Below are 19,552 nucleotides of genomic sequence, written 5' to 3'. Positions count from 1 at the left end.
CCTAAATTAGGAGTCCAGGCTCCTTAAGAAATACCTATAATAAGTCTGTGATACTTTTTTTCCTCCTAAACTACCTGAGTGTGCAGGAACAAGTGACATGAATGTGTACTCAGCAGACTTGTTTATCCAGGTTTCATTATCCTAAGAAATGCAAGTACTTCATTTGTGGTCCCTCTCAAGCAGAATCATCCATGTGCTGGGCTAGCTCCAGAAGACCAGAGTTTTCCTTACTGCATCACACTTCCTTTAACCTGTTGGGATCAGTTTTGCTGTCATTTGGGGAAGTAAGAATGTGACTCCAAGCCCCTCTTCTGTGGAAGGTCGAGTTTCAAACTTCATTCTGTTTGTTGCTCTTGGATTCTGGGGTGCACCATTTAAATTGGAGGGTGTAGGGACTTCACAGAAAACCCCTCAGTTGAGTGCCCAGACATTTTTGGCAAAAGCTGTTGATGGGAAGCAGGTGCTGACTCAAATGCAGCATAAGCATGTACAATCCAGTGTCTTTATTTACTCTGCTTGATATTTTCTTCTCCTGGAAAACTGATGTCTTTTGAAGACTGTCAGATCCTGATGGTAGTAAATCCACAGGAGCAGATTTGAAAGAGAGGATAATCTTCTTTGAAAAGACATCTTACAGTTGTCCCTGATCTTAACTCCTGCCAGGTGCAGTTTCAAAGTGATTCAAAAAGATAAATAGATTTTTATTTTTCTCAAAACAAAAGGACCTTAATTAACTTGTACTTCATGCCTGTAAAGGTGTAAAGTCTATCCTGAGGTAGACACACTCTTTTTTCAACTCAGTGACTTGAGATAGAATACTAAGTTGAGAGGTTTTTGGGTTTGGATTTTTTATTTGATAACGAAATAGATTTCTGAGCGTTGTTAAGTTCCAATGCTGTTAATTTATTGATTTTTTATTTTTTCCCTCTTTGGGTGACAAATATGAATAGCAGTTGACACTAAATAAAAATCTCCAGAGGTAGTTAAAACGAGCTCTGGATATTTTTTGATAGCTGTATCCTGCGTGGTGTTCGTGATGTTTTGGTATCACAGCTACCACAAGGAGAATGTTTGAAATTAAAATCACGAGTGCCAGAGTGTAGAAGTTGTATTGTTGCAGGTTTGGTGTTTTTTCAGCTTCTGCTTCAGTGAGGGATTCTGTGTAGAGAGAAAAAGAAAGTGTTTAAAGTTTAGATTACTATATCATTTCAGTGGAAATTAAATAAGCATTTTTTTGAGATATTTTCATTTGAGATGACCCACACAGCGTTCAAATTCTGAATAAACAGCACTGAAGAGTTGTAAAAATTGGTAATAAAACAATCCTGCAGAACATGATACTCAATTCTTTTGGTACTGCTGCAGCCAAGTTTCTGCTAAGCAGTGCTGTCACTATGAGAGAGATTTGAGACATTTGCTGAAGCAAAATTGGGCAAAAAAAGCAACTTGTGGTTCTAAGCCTGTGCCTTCCAGTGGTTTCCTATCTGCTCCTCAGTAAAACTCATTCTGTGCTTTAGAATTTGCCCTTGAATTCTTTTCACAGTACAGATGTGTCCACTTTCACACATGTGGATGCAAAATCTTTCACTATTACAGTAAGTGGGAATGTATCTAAAATATTTTTAGAGTTCAGAAAGGTTAATTAAAAAAAAAAGAAAATAGTCTTATTACTATTAAGAGCAAGGTTAATTTTAAATATTTCTTAGATCTGATACCTGAAAGCAAGTGGCCCAATGTGCTTTTCTCAGGTGGAGCTTTGGGCTCCATGAAGGTGAGAACAACGAGCACAGTGGGAGTAGCAATACAAGCTTTTTAAAAAAGCTTTTCCATGTGTTTTAGTTTCTGTTGCTCTCAGTACTCTACTACAGTAGATCAGACTGCAAATGGCACTAAAGCTTAGTTGTCTTACAAACACCTCTGCAGCTCTAATTTAAAGGCATGGTGCTTTTGGTTTCTGCTGCCAAGATTGTCCTTTTAATTCCTGTTCTGGCCAGTGCATGCAGGGAAGGATTTGACCTGGCATGGAATAAGTCAGCTGTGTTTATTATCTGGAGTACCAACAATAAAACTGAGTGAAGTGCACACATATGTTTATTTATTTTTTTTTTTCTCTCTTACTTGAGTACTCAGCAGCCCTGAGATCTCTTTTCAGGTGGATGGAACCTGCTACAGTGTTAGTTTTCCACGTGTATGGAGAAATGTCTTTTCTGCCTGGAGATGCAGCCTCTGTAACAGCGAGAGCTGGTGGTGTTGCTGTCACAGATCACAACACACTGGAGATAAACTGATGGAAAACTCTGCAGAAACCTGAAGGCCCTAAATTTGAATCTTCCATGGTTTTCAAATGCTGGGTAGGCTACCACAATGTCATCTTTATTGCAGGTGCAACAGAATGTACAGATCTGTTTAAATAGTCCATTTACAACAATCATTCGAAGTGCTGTGAACTGTAACTACAGCATTTAACCAGGGCACTGTTGGTACATGTGGGCATAAAATGGTGTGCTTTTTTCCTTTCCCCAGCATGATGTGGTGCATGATGTTTTGCCTAGCTCTGTTTGTTAAACATCTTCAAATTTATCTGTAACTCACTTCCAACCACAGTCTACTAAAGAAGATAATGTGGAAGAGACAAAAGAAGTACAGCTGACATTTAGATTCCATTTCCTCACACATCAGGAGACTAATAAAATTAACCTTACCCACTTCTGATCAAGTCATATGTCAGTGATCCAAAATCAGGCTGTGGAGATGCTGTGCAGGTATCAATGAACACCTGGAGATTTGGGTCAGTGGAATGAAGAGTCACTTCAGCAAAGAGAGTTTGGTTCAAGTCTACATAGTAGGGGAAGTTTTGTGTGGGCTTGGAGAGCTGATCTGACTTGTGGAAGGCCATGCTGACACTGTACCTTCCCCCAGCAGCCATATGTTGGGTGGCATTGTTTTTTGTTGTGTAAATGACTTCTAAGGTTTCATTGTTCTTCATTCTGCATTCTGCAGTGATCTCTGTGTTCTATCGATGCCATTGCCAGCTGGGACCAGGGAGATGGTGTTGGTGTAAGTGACGCTGTGGCCTTCATCCTTGGAAAGGAACTGTGGGAAGGGCTCAGCTGGGATGGCATGAGCAGAGCAGTTGAAAGCAATTGTGACTAAAGTTACAAACCTGCCCAGCTGTGCTTGTCACATGCTCAAGATACCATGGAAATGTGAAACAGGCTGCAACCAAAAAATATTATCAACCCTCCTCCTGTTTTTTCAAAACACTGAACCAACGCAGGCAGCAAAAAGGTTAGGGCATAGTGCATGGAGTGTGGGAAGTACTAAAGCTGTGCTCCAGTTACTCTTATCAAAGCAGTGTTAGGAACTAGCCCTTGGGAATCTCTTGGGGGTAAATTTGTGTGGATTCTCCCATATTTCTTTTGAAAGGTTCATTGATCATCAGATTCTTGAAGAGGAAAATATGTTTTTTGTACTTCAAGACAGGAAACATGAGGAAACAAGACAGGAAAGATGAGCTGAGTGAAAGTAAAACCAACTATTCATGCTATTCATGCACTGCTTTTACCAGCTCTTATCTTTCATAAGCTCTTACTGGCTTATTCATATTTTTATCTCACAGCTGGCCAGTGGGAAGGAGAAGATCACTGAATCTGTTATAACTGGTCTGCAAGATGGATTGTTCAGCTGCAGGTAAGCTTCACTAAAGCCAAGGGAGGCCAGGTAAGACTTGCTCAGAAAGATTCTCATGCTGTTTAAAGAGCATGTAAGGGTTGCTGCCATTGAAAAAGAATCAAACAAAACCAAAAATACGTTAGGACAAACTGCTATGGTCATTTCTCACTTTGTCTAAGTCCTTGAACTTGTCGCATGATTTTGGATTTGTCAGTGAAAAAGCTCATGCACACTTGAGGTCATGCAGAAAGTTGCACCAAAATTTCACGCTCAGTTTCAGAACTAGAGCAAAAGCACTTAAAACTCATGCTGAAAGTTTAATTTAAAACCCAGTGACACAGAATGGATCTCTGCCTTTATAAAAGGGAAAAGGACTCAGAGTGCTGATGCAGAATGGAGGGTGAGGAAATTGATTTATGTCAGACACTGAGGCTTTAGAAGCTCCTTTCCACCTCAGTTAATGGGAAGATGGACATGCAAGGATATAGGACCAATAAAGAAAATAAGGCCCAGCTCAGGGGAAAGGAAATTACAGCGCACCTAAACTCTGACTAACCAGTGCAGACCATTTTCCTGAGTACCTCAGGCAACGAACATTTAACCAGACAATAAGAATTTATCTTTGCATTTTAGCATGGTAACAATGCCTGTTTTGTCCAAAAGAAAGAAAAACTCCGATTTTAAGTGGTGCTGGCCAAAAGAAAAGGACCCAAAAGTGAAAGAACAGGTTTTCTTTTGCACATGGGTCAGGAAATAACTTATGCTCTGTAGGTGAGACTAATGCAGGGTTTTTGTGTGTAACGAGGGTTAAATACAACCATTAAAAAGGTTTAAATCCTCAGTATCAACCATCAGTTCTTTTGGATGTTTCTAAGGGAAGAATCACGTCATAAAAAGAATCAGCATCCTCTCCATGTATCAAGTGCACTCACTGTTGGGCTTCACAGGACCTGGCAGGGGAACACTGGAATAGAGCTGAAAATCCTCTGTAGGAGTTGGTGTTGTCCGTGGACAGCAGAACTGTCATCACGTTTGAAGAAGACTCAGATGTGGGCTGGGCACACCCACACACTTTCCCCAATAATCCAGAGTTCGTGGTGGGGCCATCACAGACTGCTGTGAAGTCAAGCTGGCAGTTTCTGTCCAATTCCAGGCTGCAGACAGAGGAGAAATCATTCCAGGGAAATCTGAGTACAGACAGCTTTGATCATAATGGAGAGAGGATCCAGTGCAGATTAAGTGTCTGATGAGTTCCACTCAACTGAAGTAAAAGAATGGAGAACAGAACACCACAAATAGGCATTATTAAAACCAAATAAAACGTAGAAAAGTTATTACGTTTCTCAGTGCCAGGTGATGCAGGACACCTCAGCAGCCCTCTTCAGCAAGGTTTGTCCCCACAAGTGCTTCAAGCCTCAGGTCTCGTAAGTTCTCTTATGGAAAAACCCCACAACTCAACTATGTGTGACATCACTGACATTACTCAGTAAGTTATGAAGCAACTGAAGTAATGGCCATTGTATAGGAAACTTTAGAGAAAGTTTATAATCCACTCTGAGCATAGGGTCTCCTTTCTACTTTAATATAAATCTAAAAATAATGGTCTAAAGCAGACAGAGAATTTTCTATGCAGTGCATGCATTCCCACATAAAATAGTCAGGCTTTCTGATGGACTCCAGAGGGAATGGAAAGGTTTAGGAGAGACTTTTACCATCACATATGAAACCTCCTCATTGTAAGAGCATTACAGGGTCAGCCCTCCCCTCCTGCACTCTCTGGGGTTCTGTAGTCAGACACCACTGGAGCAGCTCTGCAGCAATACTTCATTATCCTACAATAACTACCCTCCTTTAATCAGTGAATTGCTGATCTGAGCACAGAATGGTGATCCCAGGCTGAGCAACCACCAGCTCTTTATTGTTTCTGATTGAACAAAGGAAAAGTGAACAAATCTCCTTCAAAAAGCAAAATGTTTCCCAGTTAGTCACCTGATTCCTGTTACTCCAATAGAGTGTTAATTTATAAAAACAAACCTACATTCCAGAGCAAAACCTCTTCAAAATCAAGTTCTTAAATTACAAAAATTGCCATAGGGTGGAATGTATAGAATTATTTGTTATTTACCATTTTAAATGCTTGCAGTCACATTTAGGTGTCACTATTGTGCATCAGCACATTAAAATAAGATTCGCTTTAGAGATGTTTAACATTTTGACCTTCGGTTGCCTGTATAAGACTCGTTGTGCAGAAATCAATAAAATGTAACAGATAAACAGATTTCCATACCTGTGAATTCTGTCGAGTTGCCTTCAGTGAGAGCCAGAGCAGTGAAGAGAGGCAGGAGGAGGAACTGCCTGAGCAGCTGCGATTTGAAGGCAGCTGGGGAGGGCAGGCTTTGGCTTTTCTGACTTTTATACCTCCTGCTGTTCCACTACCATCCTGTAGTACATGGTATCATGGAGGGAAGGCTTAATCTCTCAGTCACTGGTTCTTTTTAACAGATACAAATGAGAAAGAAGCAGGTGGGCCCATTTTTTAACTGGGCATTGTGTGGAGTAAGTTTAAAGTGCTTTTGTCAGTGTTTGTGGGTTCAAAGCACATTTTTCAGTTGCTTTCATTGAGAGTCTGTTTGGGGGTGTTGTCATGAGCAGGAGTGTTTTGGAAGGGATTGACAGACTCCCTTGGGAGACACATTGGCAATTTTCTCTTAGCACTGCTCAGCAAGAGCTTGGTTTCTCCCACCTTCATTTTGACATCTCTCTCTTTAGGTTACACTGGGCAAAATATTCCCTGTCCTTGCTGAGGATTCCTCAGGTTGTAAAGTGCAACTACTGTGAAAGAGTTGTCATGAATATATTGCTGAAACACACAGGGATGAGCAAGGCCAGATTCATGTTTTTCACACATTAAAAGAAGATTGCACTGCAACCGCTTTGCAGGTAAAACTTTCTTAGCCCCACGCTAGAAGCTACAAAAGAAAAAAGGAATCAGCCTCTCCTTCCTGAGGCAAGGAAATAGCACAGTCCTGAAAGCCTGAATTCCTTTTAGCACAACTTTAACAAAGTACCTGTTCCAATATATTTACCCTATTTTTTCTCACAAGGACGAGAGCTCTGAACTCCAGAGTGTTTCTCAGTGCAGCAGTGGGTTCCCAGTCTTGAAAGCTCCTGAGGCTGTGGCCGTGCCAGTGCCACAGGTGTGCTGTTACCTGGCCTTGGGTCGGGTGGGACCTGCGGGGTGTAGAAGCAGCCAGGGCTCCCTCAGGAGCTGCCTGGGCTCTGTTCCAACACAGACAGCACAAACCCCACAGCTGAGCAAACAGGGCTTCTTCCAACTTTACTAGAAAAGTCAAGTCCTTATTGAAACACAGCCAGGTGCTTTTCTTTCATAGTATTTTTTTTTTTTTTTTGACAAAACCATTTTCTTTTATAAGCAAATGAGTATATGGTGCATTTGTAATGATACTGTATTTCTAATCTCAGACCTATGCCTTCTTTAAAACAACTCTCTGATTTTTAACTCACTTTAAGAATTTTAAATGCAACTGTCTCTTCATCCTGAGATGTACTTACACTGCCTTTGAGTATGGAGGCATTGAACATATGTTTAAAGATGTTGCACAGCATTTGAATTCCCTTTGGCTTCTGAAAATGCTACATTTGCATTTACTCTGTGCAGCCTTTTATTTCTTAAACCCATACATGTACTTACAAGAAATTTTCAAATGTTAACATCCATTTTGTGACTGGATATGGATCTGCAGTGAATGTGTGAGCTGGCATGCAGATCCCTGCCAATCAACGCTGTGTCTATCAGAACCAAATGCACTTTAGATCATTACTGGTGAGAAGCAGAGCACAGTGGTGGAGTTTTGTATGAACTGAACACAATTAGAACTGGAAGAATATTGAGAGGGAAACAAAGTCTTGATGAGAAAAAACAGGCAGTTGATCCAATTACTTTTTGTCATTGGGAGTATTTACTGAAGTTTAGGCTTTTACATATTTGCTAGATAGAAATTAAGGAACCCAGGTACAGTTAAGATTAAATACCTCTAGATTTACACCCACTAGTATATTTCTAGAAATCAGCAGCAGATCTTGGAACACAATGAACAGGTCTGGAGGTGGTCAACATTATGTCATGGCCAGAAAAGCAGCATTACTCGGGGACAATGACAATGACAACGCCATCACTTGTGCTTCTCTTGGCTCTTCTCCTGGAGCCTGGGAAGCCTCGGAAAGGAGGCAGTCTGTTGCCTGGGAAGGGTCGGGGAAGACGAGGAGGGAACCTGATGCCTGGGAAGGGTCGGGGAGGACGAGGAGGTTGTGTGTTGCACCCTGATACTTTGCACCGTAGGCAAACTCTCTGGGTAACGGGAGCTCTGTAACGGAACTGGACCAGCCTCTGGCCTGATGACTGCTGATTCCCACAGGTTGGGTCCCTTACGCACCTGAAAAGGGGAAAAAAAACAACCCCACATATAGATTGTCATATAATGATTGTGACATGCTCACTAAGCCCATTTGTTTCCTCGGTTACAAGAAACTTTCCTTCAGAAATGTCCAGCTGTGATGTTACTCACAGCTCACAGCACTGAGCTCCTAACACAGATGCCGCTGCATGGAATTTGAATGTCTGTGGGTGTAATATGCATCACAACACATATGAACATCACATGTGTAAAGCACCTGGTGGAATTCTGTTAGCATATATTAAATCACATTATAAACTGTAAAGTGATGGGGTAGTGGAATTTTACTGGACACTCTGCTATTGATCATGCTTAATTAAAACAAACTAAAGGACAGCCCACCCTGGAAAGAAGGATTTTGGGTTTTGGAAGCTTAGAGCTGTTCATGAAGGATTCCCCTGGACAGCCAAGACAACACCAGCATCCCAGCCCCTCCGACATGTCTTTCAAACCCTGCCAGCATCATCTGGTGCCATAAATCAGTGACTACAGCAAGAATGGCTCCAGGGACTTCAGGATCAACAGACAGGCAGGAAGAATGCTGCAGAAATAGTGGTGTTTTGCAAAATTTTGGTATGATTAGGAACTGGTAGTATGGGCATGATGGAGTAGTCAAATCAAGTTGAACCTGTGCATTTGAAGGGTGTAAGAAAATGGTGTGAAATCATGTTTGGGGTTGTCCCACCTTGGCTGGGGAACCTCACATGCATGAATAAATATTTACCCTTCCACTGTTACTCTTGGCATCCCAGGTCTCCTTGGCTGGCACAGGTCATTCAAGTATGTCAGCAACACCAGCTTCATGTAGTTAGGCAGGGGAATAAGGTCTGCTGCAGAGGAAGGAATTGAATGTTGATACACCAGAAGTAAACACAGAGCAAAATGCAGCATGTATGAAATACTGGCCTGCTTTGCAAATTTAAATGTGGGCCTGGAACAGCAGCTGAGTGGGGAGAAAATGAATTTCTCTCTCTTTGATGATGTTCCATTACAAGCTCAGTTCTCCCTCCTACAACTAACCCCGAGGTTAGTGTTAGTGTTTTGTTGTGGAAGAGGGTGAGCTCACTGGAATCATGAGCCTGTCTCTTTGCCTGTGAGCCCTCCAGAGCACAGGGCACGGGCTGGGCAGCAGCTGGCAGGTTATGGGAGGATATTTCAAGTGGTGCATCCCCTTGGCACTCACCACTCAGGATGGTTCTGCTGCCAGCTCTGTATCAGTGGCATGTGGTCCGTGCCTCCATCCAGCCTCTCCCCCTTCCCCTGAACTCAGATCCCCTCTGCCAATGGGAACAAGACTGAATTCTGTTTATCCCTCTGTGGTAATCCCCTGCTCAAATGTCTGCTTTGCACCTGATGTTCAGTTAGTTTCCTGTGTGTTTTGCCAAAGCAGCCAAGTGCCTTTTATCAAAGTGTAGCTGATATGGCCAGACTCTGAAAGAATCCCTTAATCTGCTCCATAAGAAACTGAGGCAGAATGTTATCAATTAGTGAGCAGAATTTGCTATTTGATTTTTTCAAAAGATAAAGCCCACTGTAGAAAACTAAGGCTCAAAGCAAATACCACTGAATATGTCAGAAGGATTCCCACTGACTCAGCTTTCAGTGAGGATGCAGCTTTGAAAGTGCACGGGGGCTGACTTTGTAGGAGTGAGGTGATCTGGGGCAAATCTGAATTTATATTGGTGTCGTATGTCTGCCCCAGTGAATTCCAATCCCTTAGAGCTTTCAGCAGAGCAGGTATTCCTCCTGTATCAATACCAACAGCATTTTTGATCCCTTGATTTGTATGGAAGCCCAAGGAATTATCCCTGAAGTTAAATACTGGATCCATGAGCTGAGGAATGCTGTGGAGACACGGAGCCTTGCCAGCACATCATCAGATCCTGGGTTTGGTAGAGAATTAAGGTTATAAACCAGGGTAACTCTGCATCACTTACTAGTGGCAATGGCTGCTGTTGTTTCAGGAGTTGGAGGGACTGATGGAGCAGGTGAGCTTGTCACTGTGAGAAGAGAAAATATGAAGCTAAACACTGTCCATGTTCTAAATACATGGATGACTCACATGAAATGTAGTAAACTGCTCACCACAGTTGAATAAATGACCAGAAATTAATACCTGGGTTTTCAGCTGCTCTGGACTCGGCTGTGGCTGTCAAACAGAAAACAAGAGCCACACTTCAGTGTCTGTTCCATTACTGTGTGGGCAAAGCCAGGCCTGTCAAGGGGGAGGGGAGCAGGAGTTCATTCAAGCTAATGCTTGATCCTGACATTCTGACCAATATACTAAAGCCACACATACCTGCTGCTCCAGGTGTTGTGTTTTCTGCAGAAGCTGATTGGGGAATTGAGAGAAAACAAAACTACAGGTCAAAAACTGTTTTCCCCGTGCTGGGAGGTGAGAAACACCCAAACTTCAGGAGACTTACAGGTCTCACTCGGGGACTGGACAATGGTGCTGCTGCCCAGGGCAAAGTTCCAGAGTGGGAGCAGCCTCAGTGGGAGGAAAACCACATCCCTGTGCTGCCTCTGCCGGGCTCTGGCCATGTGACAGCCCTGGAAGCCTGAGGCTGTTTGTTAAACTCCACTTTGGGTGCTGGGGTCACTGGGGTAAAGTTCCTAACACACAGTGCCCGCACAGTGCCCTGTGCTGGTGAGGGCTGTGCCAGCGCCTCGGTGGGCACTGAACCAGTCCATTCCCATGGGAAACACGTGCCAGTTTGTGCAGCGATTGGGATGCAGCTCTGGGAACTGCAGGAAGGCTGGTTTCCTGGGAATGGGATGATCAAGTGCAAATCTGAATTTATATTAATGTAGTGTGTCTGCCCCTTCCTGAGTGCCCTCACCAGGGTCAGTGTTTCTCCTTTCCCCTTTGCTCCTTTATTGTGTCTGGAAGCCAAAGGAAAGGCAATTGGGATTATGTCCCATTCTAATAGTTAAACCCATGATATTAAACACACAGTGGAGACAGGGAGCCAGTCAATACATGATCAGAGCATGGCAGACAACTAAACACGTGAGCCAGAGCAGCACTGTATTACTTACAAGCAGTAGTGTCTGCTGGTATAGTAGATGCTGCTGCTGTGAGAAAGAAAAGATGAATTTAAATAATGTCTGCATGTTAAATGTATATTTTTCCCCCAACACCTGTAGCATGTAGGCCATAGTTATGCTTTATTACTTACTGTTGGTAATGTCTGCTGGTGCAGCACTAAGATCGACTGTTGCTGTGAGAAAGAAAAGGTGAAATGAAATTTTATGTGCATGTTAAATGTATGGTTTTTCCCCCAAGACTAATAGCATGTACGTCAGAGTAATGCTTTTTTACTTACAAGCAGTTACGTCCCCAGGTTCAGCAGTAGGAGAGACTGCTGCTGTGAGAGAGGAAAGATTAAATCAAATATTGTGTGCATTTTAAATGTATATTTTTTTCCACCAAGGGCCATAGCACATAAGCCAGAGTAATGCTGTTTTACTTAATACAGAAAGAAAAGGTGCAGTTAAATATTGCCTACATTTAAACTATATATACTTTTCCTCTGAGACCTACAGCATTTCCTGTTTATGGGAAATCAGGGCTATGAAGGCTGAGATATAATTACGAAAGAGCCAAACTTTTATGGGATACCTTGCAATCTGAAGGAATATGGTTTGGGTTTGTTTTTCTCTTTCCCATCCTTTAAATACTGCCTGGTTCAGCCTCTCTTCCCATCCTTGCTGACCCTCTGGCATAACAGATGGTTGGCACAGCCCCACTTCCCCAAAACAGTGGCAGAGCTATTTCCTCAGCCCAGGCTGATTTCTGAGAGCTGAGTGCTTACAGAACACTCCACACATTTATCTCCCTTTCACAGGGAAAGGCTTTCAGAGATCTGAAGTTCCAAATTAGTTTTATGGGCCTGGAGTGTATTTTTCTTTCAGAGAGAGAAATCAGAGACACCACCAACAACATAATTTGGGTCCCTCCTGGTTTGTGGCCATCATAAACTGCACCACGTGCACACACCTGTCTCACCCCTTGGTGGGGCAGGTGTTACAAGGTTTTAATTTTGGGACCTTTTGCTGTCACCTGGCAGCCATTTGTGACCAACTAATGCACATCTATCCCAGATGAGGGCCGTGTTTCCTAGGACTCTTTGTCCCTGGTTCCTTTTTGCTGACCATGATCAAAGCTCCTTCCACCCCAGCACCATGCCAAGCATTTACTTCTGCAGAAGTTGGCTGTAAAGAGCTGTCAGCAGCAATGTGCTTGACTCATTCCCCAAGATCTAGTTCTAAACAACACTGCCAAATACGAGACAATTGAGAGAAATGCTAATCAACCTGTTGATCCAGGTGCTGAGTATTCATCAGCGATGGTGAAAGGTGTTAAATAGAAATTTAAGACTATTTTAAGACTGCATTAGCTGTCTAAATCCAGGTGGGAATAGAGAGAAAGAGGCAGGTTAAAAATTCTCTATTCAGATCCAGAGCTTGAATTGCAGGCAAACATGAATTTGTTGTCATTCAGCTGGTATTAAAAATGGCTTTATGGGAGGGAGTTGCCTTTCCCATTAAAGTTTCTAAATAAATTAATTATTTCATTAATCTGAAATATGATCAGTAATCTCAATTTTTAGGGGACTTTTTCAGAAAATAAAGGTCTGATTAAGTGGCAGTCTTAAGAATCTTTAATGTATTCTTGTTGGGTGCCTATAAGACAGCTGAACAGCCACTTTTCACTTTCAGCAAATCAATAAAAGAAAATAATCAGTACCTGTATCTTTTTAAAGAAAAATCTTTGTTAAGTGTAAAATATAATCAAAGGAATCAGTGAGCACTTAATTTTCATGCAACTTTAACACAGTTTACCTGCAATAAGTACAAATTAAAGTATTTAAGTTATTAGAGCTGTAAAGGAGCCTTTTTTTCCCTTTAACCATTGAACAGTGACACTGATACACACGGTGTCTATAAGTAAAATGAAATTTTCTGAATAAGCAAGACAATCTCATCAAAGCTCTGTAAAATAGTCTTCTAAGAAGGAAACTTTTTGTTTCTATCCTTTTGAAAGTGAGATGAGTGGCAGGAAAAAGGTAGAAAAAGACCAACTGGTATTTCTTCACTGTGCTGAAGGGGTTTTGGCTGTTAATTTTTAAAACAACATTTACAGAATTTAGGATAGATCCTAGATCTGGAACATGAAAACACTGTTTGAAATAAGGTTAATGGGTGGAGCAGTGAGTAAATCTCTGTTAAACTTTCGAGTGCTGGCACTGAGTCACAGCTGTGGATTCTGACAGCAGAGGTAAGGCTGTAGAAGACAAGCAGTGTTAAAAAGACGTTTTAAAGAGAGGAATTTTCAGTTGCCTTGGGAATTGTTTATCATGTTATGCAGCATCTTGGAGTAGCAGATGGTGTGGATGTTACACAGCCACAGCTCCCAGACCATGAGAACGGGGACAGCTTGGAGGAATGGTTCAAGAACACAGAAGGCTTGAGAATCATGAGCTCTGAGGGAAGCTTGAAAGAGCTGAATTTAGTTTATGTAGGAAGTGTCTGTCACTACTCTGAACAGGACGGCCACAAGTCCCTTTGCACCCCAGAGTCTGGGAAAGCCAAAAGAGGAACTGCAGAAAATACATGTCAATAAAAGATGTTTAAATAGAGTGTCCCAGCCTTTTTTGTGGTTAATTATAGGTCAATTCAGAGGCAGAGTACATAAATATCTCCCTGGGGGGAGGTTTGCATAGGGGTTTAAAGGTACTAATGGCATCAATTCCTGCTTTGTTAGAGCAGGAGGTGGGACAGCTGGAGGGGAAGGTCCCAGCTCAGCTGGTGTCTGATTCAGAGCTGCTCTGTCTGGTGAAATCGTGATTTGAAGATTTTTTAATATCTAAGAAAGTATTTCATAAACTCATTAAATCAACTCTTCATTAAAAGGTTGCAAAGTGTTTTACAAAATAGGTGCCCCAACTTGGGGAAAGGTGGGATGTGGGCACACACAGTGCACCACGATCAGCTGTGCCTGGCTCTTCCTTACCTTCACTCCCTGTAAACAGCAGTGCTGGAGGTGGCTCAGCACTGCCTGTGGCTGGAGCAGATGTGCTCAAATTGCCTGCTTCTGTGGCAGAAAAATCTATTGAAACTTTTGCCATACGGTCTGTCTGTCCCTTAGCTCACCGAGGCTCCAAATTGACTTTGCAACTCAGAATTTGCCTATATAAGCTGTGTTTAGGGTTCCTGGTGTAGTTACTGCCTCAGGCTCTGCATTCACTGAAGTGGATTCAAAGGAGGAATATGGGGATTTAGAAGGGACTGTGAAAGTGTTGAGGAAATACATTACTGGAGAAAAACATCAATCAGTGATAGAAAATAGAGCTGATGATTGCTGATATGATTTTGATTATGTCCTTGAAGGAAAAGAGACTTGGGTTGTAGCCTCTAAAATCTGGTAATTTGAGTCAAAATACTCAGATGAGGTCATATTTTGTTAAGATTGAATATAAGCTGAATTTTTCTTCACTGAGACAATGAACTAGCAATTGACTGATCTTGAGGTTTATTCATTTATTTTAATCCTACCAATGTAATTTATTTTGAACAAACTCAAGCACTAATTTTAGATTTTATGGCATTGTGTCTGTATCTTACCTTCAGCCACTGTGGAAAGGATTTCTGCAGCTGAGGTAGTCACATCTTCTACATATAGGGCAGATTCTGAAGTATCTTCAGAGGCTGTGAGAAAAAGGAAGAAATGTAGAAACAAGAGGGAAAGAGCCAGAGGCAAGGCTGAAAGACTGAGAGCAGCTCTTGATGAATTTAATTGTCTTCAGATTCCATAGTTCCAAGCGTGCCCCATCCAGCTCCCCTTGCAGCAGGCTCTGCCCACAGCACTCACAGCCCCCACCTGGGTGGTGGCAGCCGATTGGCACTGAGCAGGCCAAGTTCAAACAAGCACCAGCTGCACTGAGAGATGCTGATTTTGCAGCATATCTTGGCTTCTCCACTGATGTCCCCTCCTAACTCAAACCTATAACCACCCTTTTCTGACATGCAGCATATTGTGCAAATGTCCTTTACCTGCCTCTGGTGTAGCTGGGATTTCTGATGCCCTGCTTTCCTCCGTGGTGGTGGTGGAAGGAAGGGAGGCAGTTGTGCTAGGGAAGGCTGAAAGGGTGAGAAATTAAGTGGCTTTGAGCAGCAATTAAAAGCTTAAGAGCGACTTGAAGAGCTTGTGACTTGCTTTAGGTCTCAGGCTTAATAAAAAAACTGATCTAGTGGGTGGTATCCCTGCCTATGGGAGAGGGTTGGATCTTTAAGGTCCCTTCCAGCCCAAACCATTCCATGATGATCAGTCTGCTGAATAAATGGAGAGGCTGGGGGAAATGAGTGCAAATGCCTGGCTGTGGTCCTTAACATTGCCAGAGCTTTTATGAATTTTGGACACACAAAATGACTGTGAGCTGGACAGTTTTTCTTTGCAAATTTATAAGTGTATTCTTTATAGCTACAACTCAGATATTAATCAGCAAGTACATGTATCCCTGCTGTGTCCTGACAGGCTGGTATTTTTCAAGTGAAGATGTTGTAGGGGGGTTGTTCCTTCACAAAGGAGCAACTAAGGACGACTGTGTTGTCTGCTATGAGGATATTTACAGATTTACATGGTCACATCTTAATTTAGCTGAAAACCCCAAATTACCAGAGTGTTTGTTCTGAAAAGCCCATGCAGTATGGCTGCTCTTACCTTCATCAGCTGTGGCTGGGATTTCAGGAGCTGATGTGGTGATTTCCTCTGTGACAGTCATGGGTGCAGAAGACGCATCTGGGGCCAGTTGAGGAAATACAAACCAGAGAGAGATTGGCAGCAATTAGGAGTCAACATGTGAATGGAAGTCTTGATGAAGGTGAACAGTGTTGGGTTTTGTGGGACATTGAGTCATTGCACAGCCTTTTGATTTTGATTACAAAAAATTACTTTCACCTCATTTAATATTTATTAACAAAGGCAGTCGATCCCTGTGGTGTTTCTGACTGCTTTGTTTCACTACTAGAGGTGCAGCAGTCACTTGGAAAGATGCAAAGGGGCCATTGTGGAGGGGAATAAAACATGGGATTTGTCTTGTGCTTTGGGAGTGAATTCCAGCCCCCGTGTGTGCCTCACCTTCCTTGAGGGCTGCCACGGTCTCTGGAGCAGGCGATGTCTCAGACTGCGCTGGGGTTGAGCTGGATGCAGGGGAGGAACCTGCAGAGACATGGCAAAGATCTGTGAAAACATTCATACTTTGGGTTTCACGGAAAAGAAAGCCACATTCCTGGACTTTAACTTTTGCTCGTGTGGCTCAGAACAACAGCTTCCAGCAGTCGTTGTAAGTGAACTTGGGAGAATTGTGTTCCTCCTGTCTGCTTTAAACAAGTGGCATCTGTTGCTCAAAATTTCCACACGTGACATTTGCAGCTTGTTTTTGAACCTTGCCTTTACCAGCAGAAATCAGGGGTTCTGTGGTAGTTGTCGCAGTTGCTACTGTGTTAAAAGCTTAAGAATAAATGGTTGAGGGAACCAGCTTTTCTTTTCTGTGTTACATAAAACGTAATAAAAAATAATCATGGTTCTATGGTTCTACATGATAGAAAACTGCATTTTAGCACCTGCTCGTCTGTGACTGTGTGTATGAAGAGCATAAGTAACACCTAGAAATCCCAAGAAACATGAGTAGAATCTGTACATTAAGGTTTCCAGGTTGTTATTATTATTTCAGCAGAAAAATGAAATCAGAACTTAGACTTGGAGTGTAAAGACTTGCCTCACGTTTTCACTGATTATTAGTAGGTAAGAGGCAAACACATTTTATATTAGCAATGCAAAGAGCAGAAATAATGTTGCAGTGGATGAATAAATAGTAATGTGGAGCAATAACTTGTAATTCAGAGCATGTGCCTTTCTAGAAAACTGTCTGCCAAGGAGCTGTAACCACGTGATTTTTTGAGTTAAAACTTAGACTCTGAGCATTGGAGAGGCTGTAAAGAGCTAATGGGCTCCTGTCCCAAAAACCCTAGCTTACCTGTCGGTGCAACTGTGGAGTGCATTGCATCTGTGAACAGCAAAAAAGCGCAAAATTTTACTTTATTGGGCAGTTATTTGTATATGTATTATTTATTTATGTATTTATGACAAGAATTATTTTTGTTTCCACTCACACATGTCTGGTTTTCAACTGGATGGGCCTCTATCTTCTCTTTACTCTTTGCCTTTCTTATCTTGGGGGTTGGCTGTAATCAGATGTTGACTAAAGTGGTCCTGAGCTACCTGCTTTTCACTGTTTTCCTACTCAGGGCTTGCTGTCCAGTCTTGGTATTTTGTCCAAGACATCTTTTGCTCCTCCATCACTCAGACCTAAGCACGAGAAGCGCCCCTCCCTCCACATTTCAGTCCTGGCCTGATTTCCAAGCTCCACCCTGCTGTTTCTTGCATTTATGGTGCACAGGATAGTCCAAGGTGTTTTTTTCTTCTTATTATATTTTATTTTTATTATTATTTTTATTTTTACCTGAGCAGATGACACCAACATCCTCATTGAGTCCACAGTTGTGCCTGCCCCAGCCGGCATGCCGGCAGTCCCAAAGGTGGGATTCAGTTCCTCTACACTGCACATCATCCAACTGGATATTTTTTCCACTGGGGCCAAAGTAAGACAGTCCCAGCACAGAGACAGCTTGGCCACAGTTAAGTTGTCTGCACACAACGTTGGCACTGTTCATATTGAAATAATCATCACAGACTGTGCCCCATTTTCCATCATGATAAACTTCAACCCTCCCGGCGCATCGGGACCCTCCAGATTCCAGTCTCAGCTGTGGCTGTGGTGGAACTAAAGCAAAAGTTGACAGGGAAATCTCAATTTGTTTATTTATAGCTAAACTTCTGATGTCTAAGCTTGCATCTCCATGGCTCTGCTGCGTGCAGGGCCTGATCTACCCTGGTAGGGTGTGGCTGGCTGTGCTGCTGAGGCACAGCTCACCCAGAGCTGGCTCAGGGAACTCCGCACATCTGCCAGCTATGTTCACACTCAGGAGCTCATCTCTTACCTTTGTGTTGAAATTTGTCTTTAATCCAATCTGAAAATTTTTTCCATAGTGAATCTGTGTCTCCATCTGGCGGGTTCCACCAGCTTCCACTTGCTGTGGCAGAGAAGGAAACATATTAGCCCTGACGTAATACATCAAACTCTTGTTTTGTAAATAATTCTATACAGCCAGACCTTAATCTACACTCTGTGATATCCTCTTTTCTTGTAAGGGATTGGCAAGGCTTTTTCATGGTGCCTATGCTGATAACCAAAGCTCAAAGTATCTCACTCAAACTAGCAACATTATAAATTTGAAGGAACAAGTCATGCAGAGCACATTTCCACCTGGATCTGGCCAACTGCTCTGTGTTTCTTTCCCCCTCTTTCTCTTCATTTTAAAATGTACAGTACAGAATAATTTGAATTAAAACTAGAATATTAGAAGAACATTTAGAAAACAACTTTCACAGACCATTCACCTCATGAAAGAGGAAAAAAGGAATATTCTTCAGCCTTCTTCAGTCCATAACCTTCACAGGTAATATTTTGAAATATAGTATCTTAATATAATATTACATATATTATATATACTGTATTATGTATTTTGAAATACATCTATTTTAAAATGCATCTATTTTGAGATATAACCTATGGATCTGGACTGAATCTTTGAAGTAGAAGACAAAGTAAACCATCAATTCTGTGGTACAAAACTCATCAGCAATATGAGAGAGAATCATATCTCTCATATATGAGAGAAGAGAATCTTTGCCACCACTTCCCAGCAAACCAGCCTGTAATAGTAAATAATTGTGACTGTACCATTCCCCTGCAAGCATGAACATGTTTTAGAGGCAGTACCTGGCTGAGACAGGAGAGTGGTGCTCAGCAGAAGCAGCCAGGTGAGACGCACGTGAAGGTCCATGGTCGTTGGGGGTGGTCTGTTCTAACCCAGCACAGCTGCAGAATTTATACCAAATGGGTTCTGTTCTGCATCAAAGGCGTGTGCTGTGCAACCTGATCGCCCTCCCTGAACTTCCAGATTGATGCCAAGGAAGTGATTTAGTGAGGATTTTCCTTTCACAGGGTACATCCAGACATCCGGATGAGGAGATCCAGCTCACAGAGCCGTTCCGGACTGGCCACCAAGATCTTTCCAAACACTCCCTGGGCACCTTTGTGGCCCTGTGTTGATGGTGTGGCTGTTCCAGGAAGCAGGGATTTGCTTTTGGAGATTAGGCTGTTTGGTAAGGATTCTCATGCCACCCATTAAGACAGTTTCCAATTTACAACCATACTAAACCAGGTTCAGTTGGGTGTGAGGATCGTGCCAAAAGATTAGCACCCTAAAAATGTCAG

At 42.4% G+C, this 19,552-nt stretch overlaps 1 protein-coding gene across 1 annotated transcript; it reads right to left on the bottom strand.

The window, feature by feature from the left end:
- Positions 1 to 411: 411 nt before the first annotated feature.
- LOC309575677 (CUB and zona pellucida-like domain-containing protein 1) lies at positions 412 to 19,118 on the bottom strand (the record flags this gene model as incomplete). The annotated part of the gene is given in 14 exon segments (XM_082286365.1): positions 412 to 443; positions 2,119 to 2,201; positions 2,203 to 2,382; positions 2,703 to 3,013; positions 3,164 to 3,216; positions 3,618 to 3,773; positions 4,605 to 4,645; positions 4,647 to 4,826; positions 13,236 to 13,317; positions 14,778 to 14,861; positions 15,874 to 15,951; positions 16,291 to 16,371; positions 17,189 to 17,218; positions 19,055 to 19,118. Coding segments are annotated over 14 exon segments (1,455 nt in total).
- Between the last annotated feature and the right edge of the window lie 434 nt (positions 19,119 to 19,552).

This window comes from Coloeus monedula (genome assembly GCF_965178545.1).
Source record: "Coloeus monedula genome assembly, chromosome: 8".
Classification (NCBI taxonomy): domain Eukaryota; kingdom Metazoa; phylum Chordata; class Aves; order Passeriformes; family Corvidae; genus Coloeus; species Coloeus monedula.
Note: the sequence above shows the minus strand (reverse complement) of the source record. Positions and strands in the feature narration are given on the sequence as shown.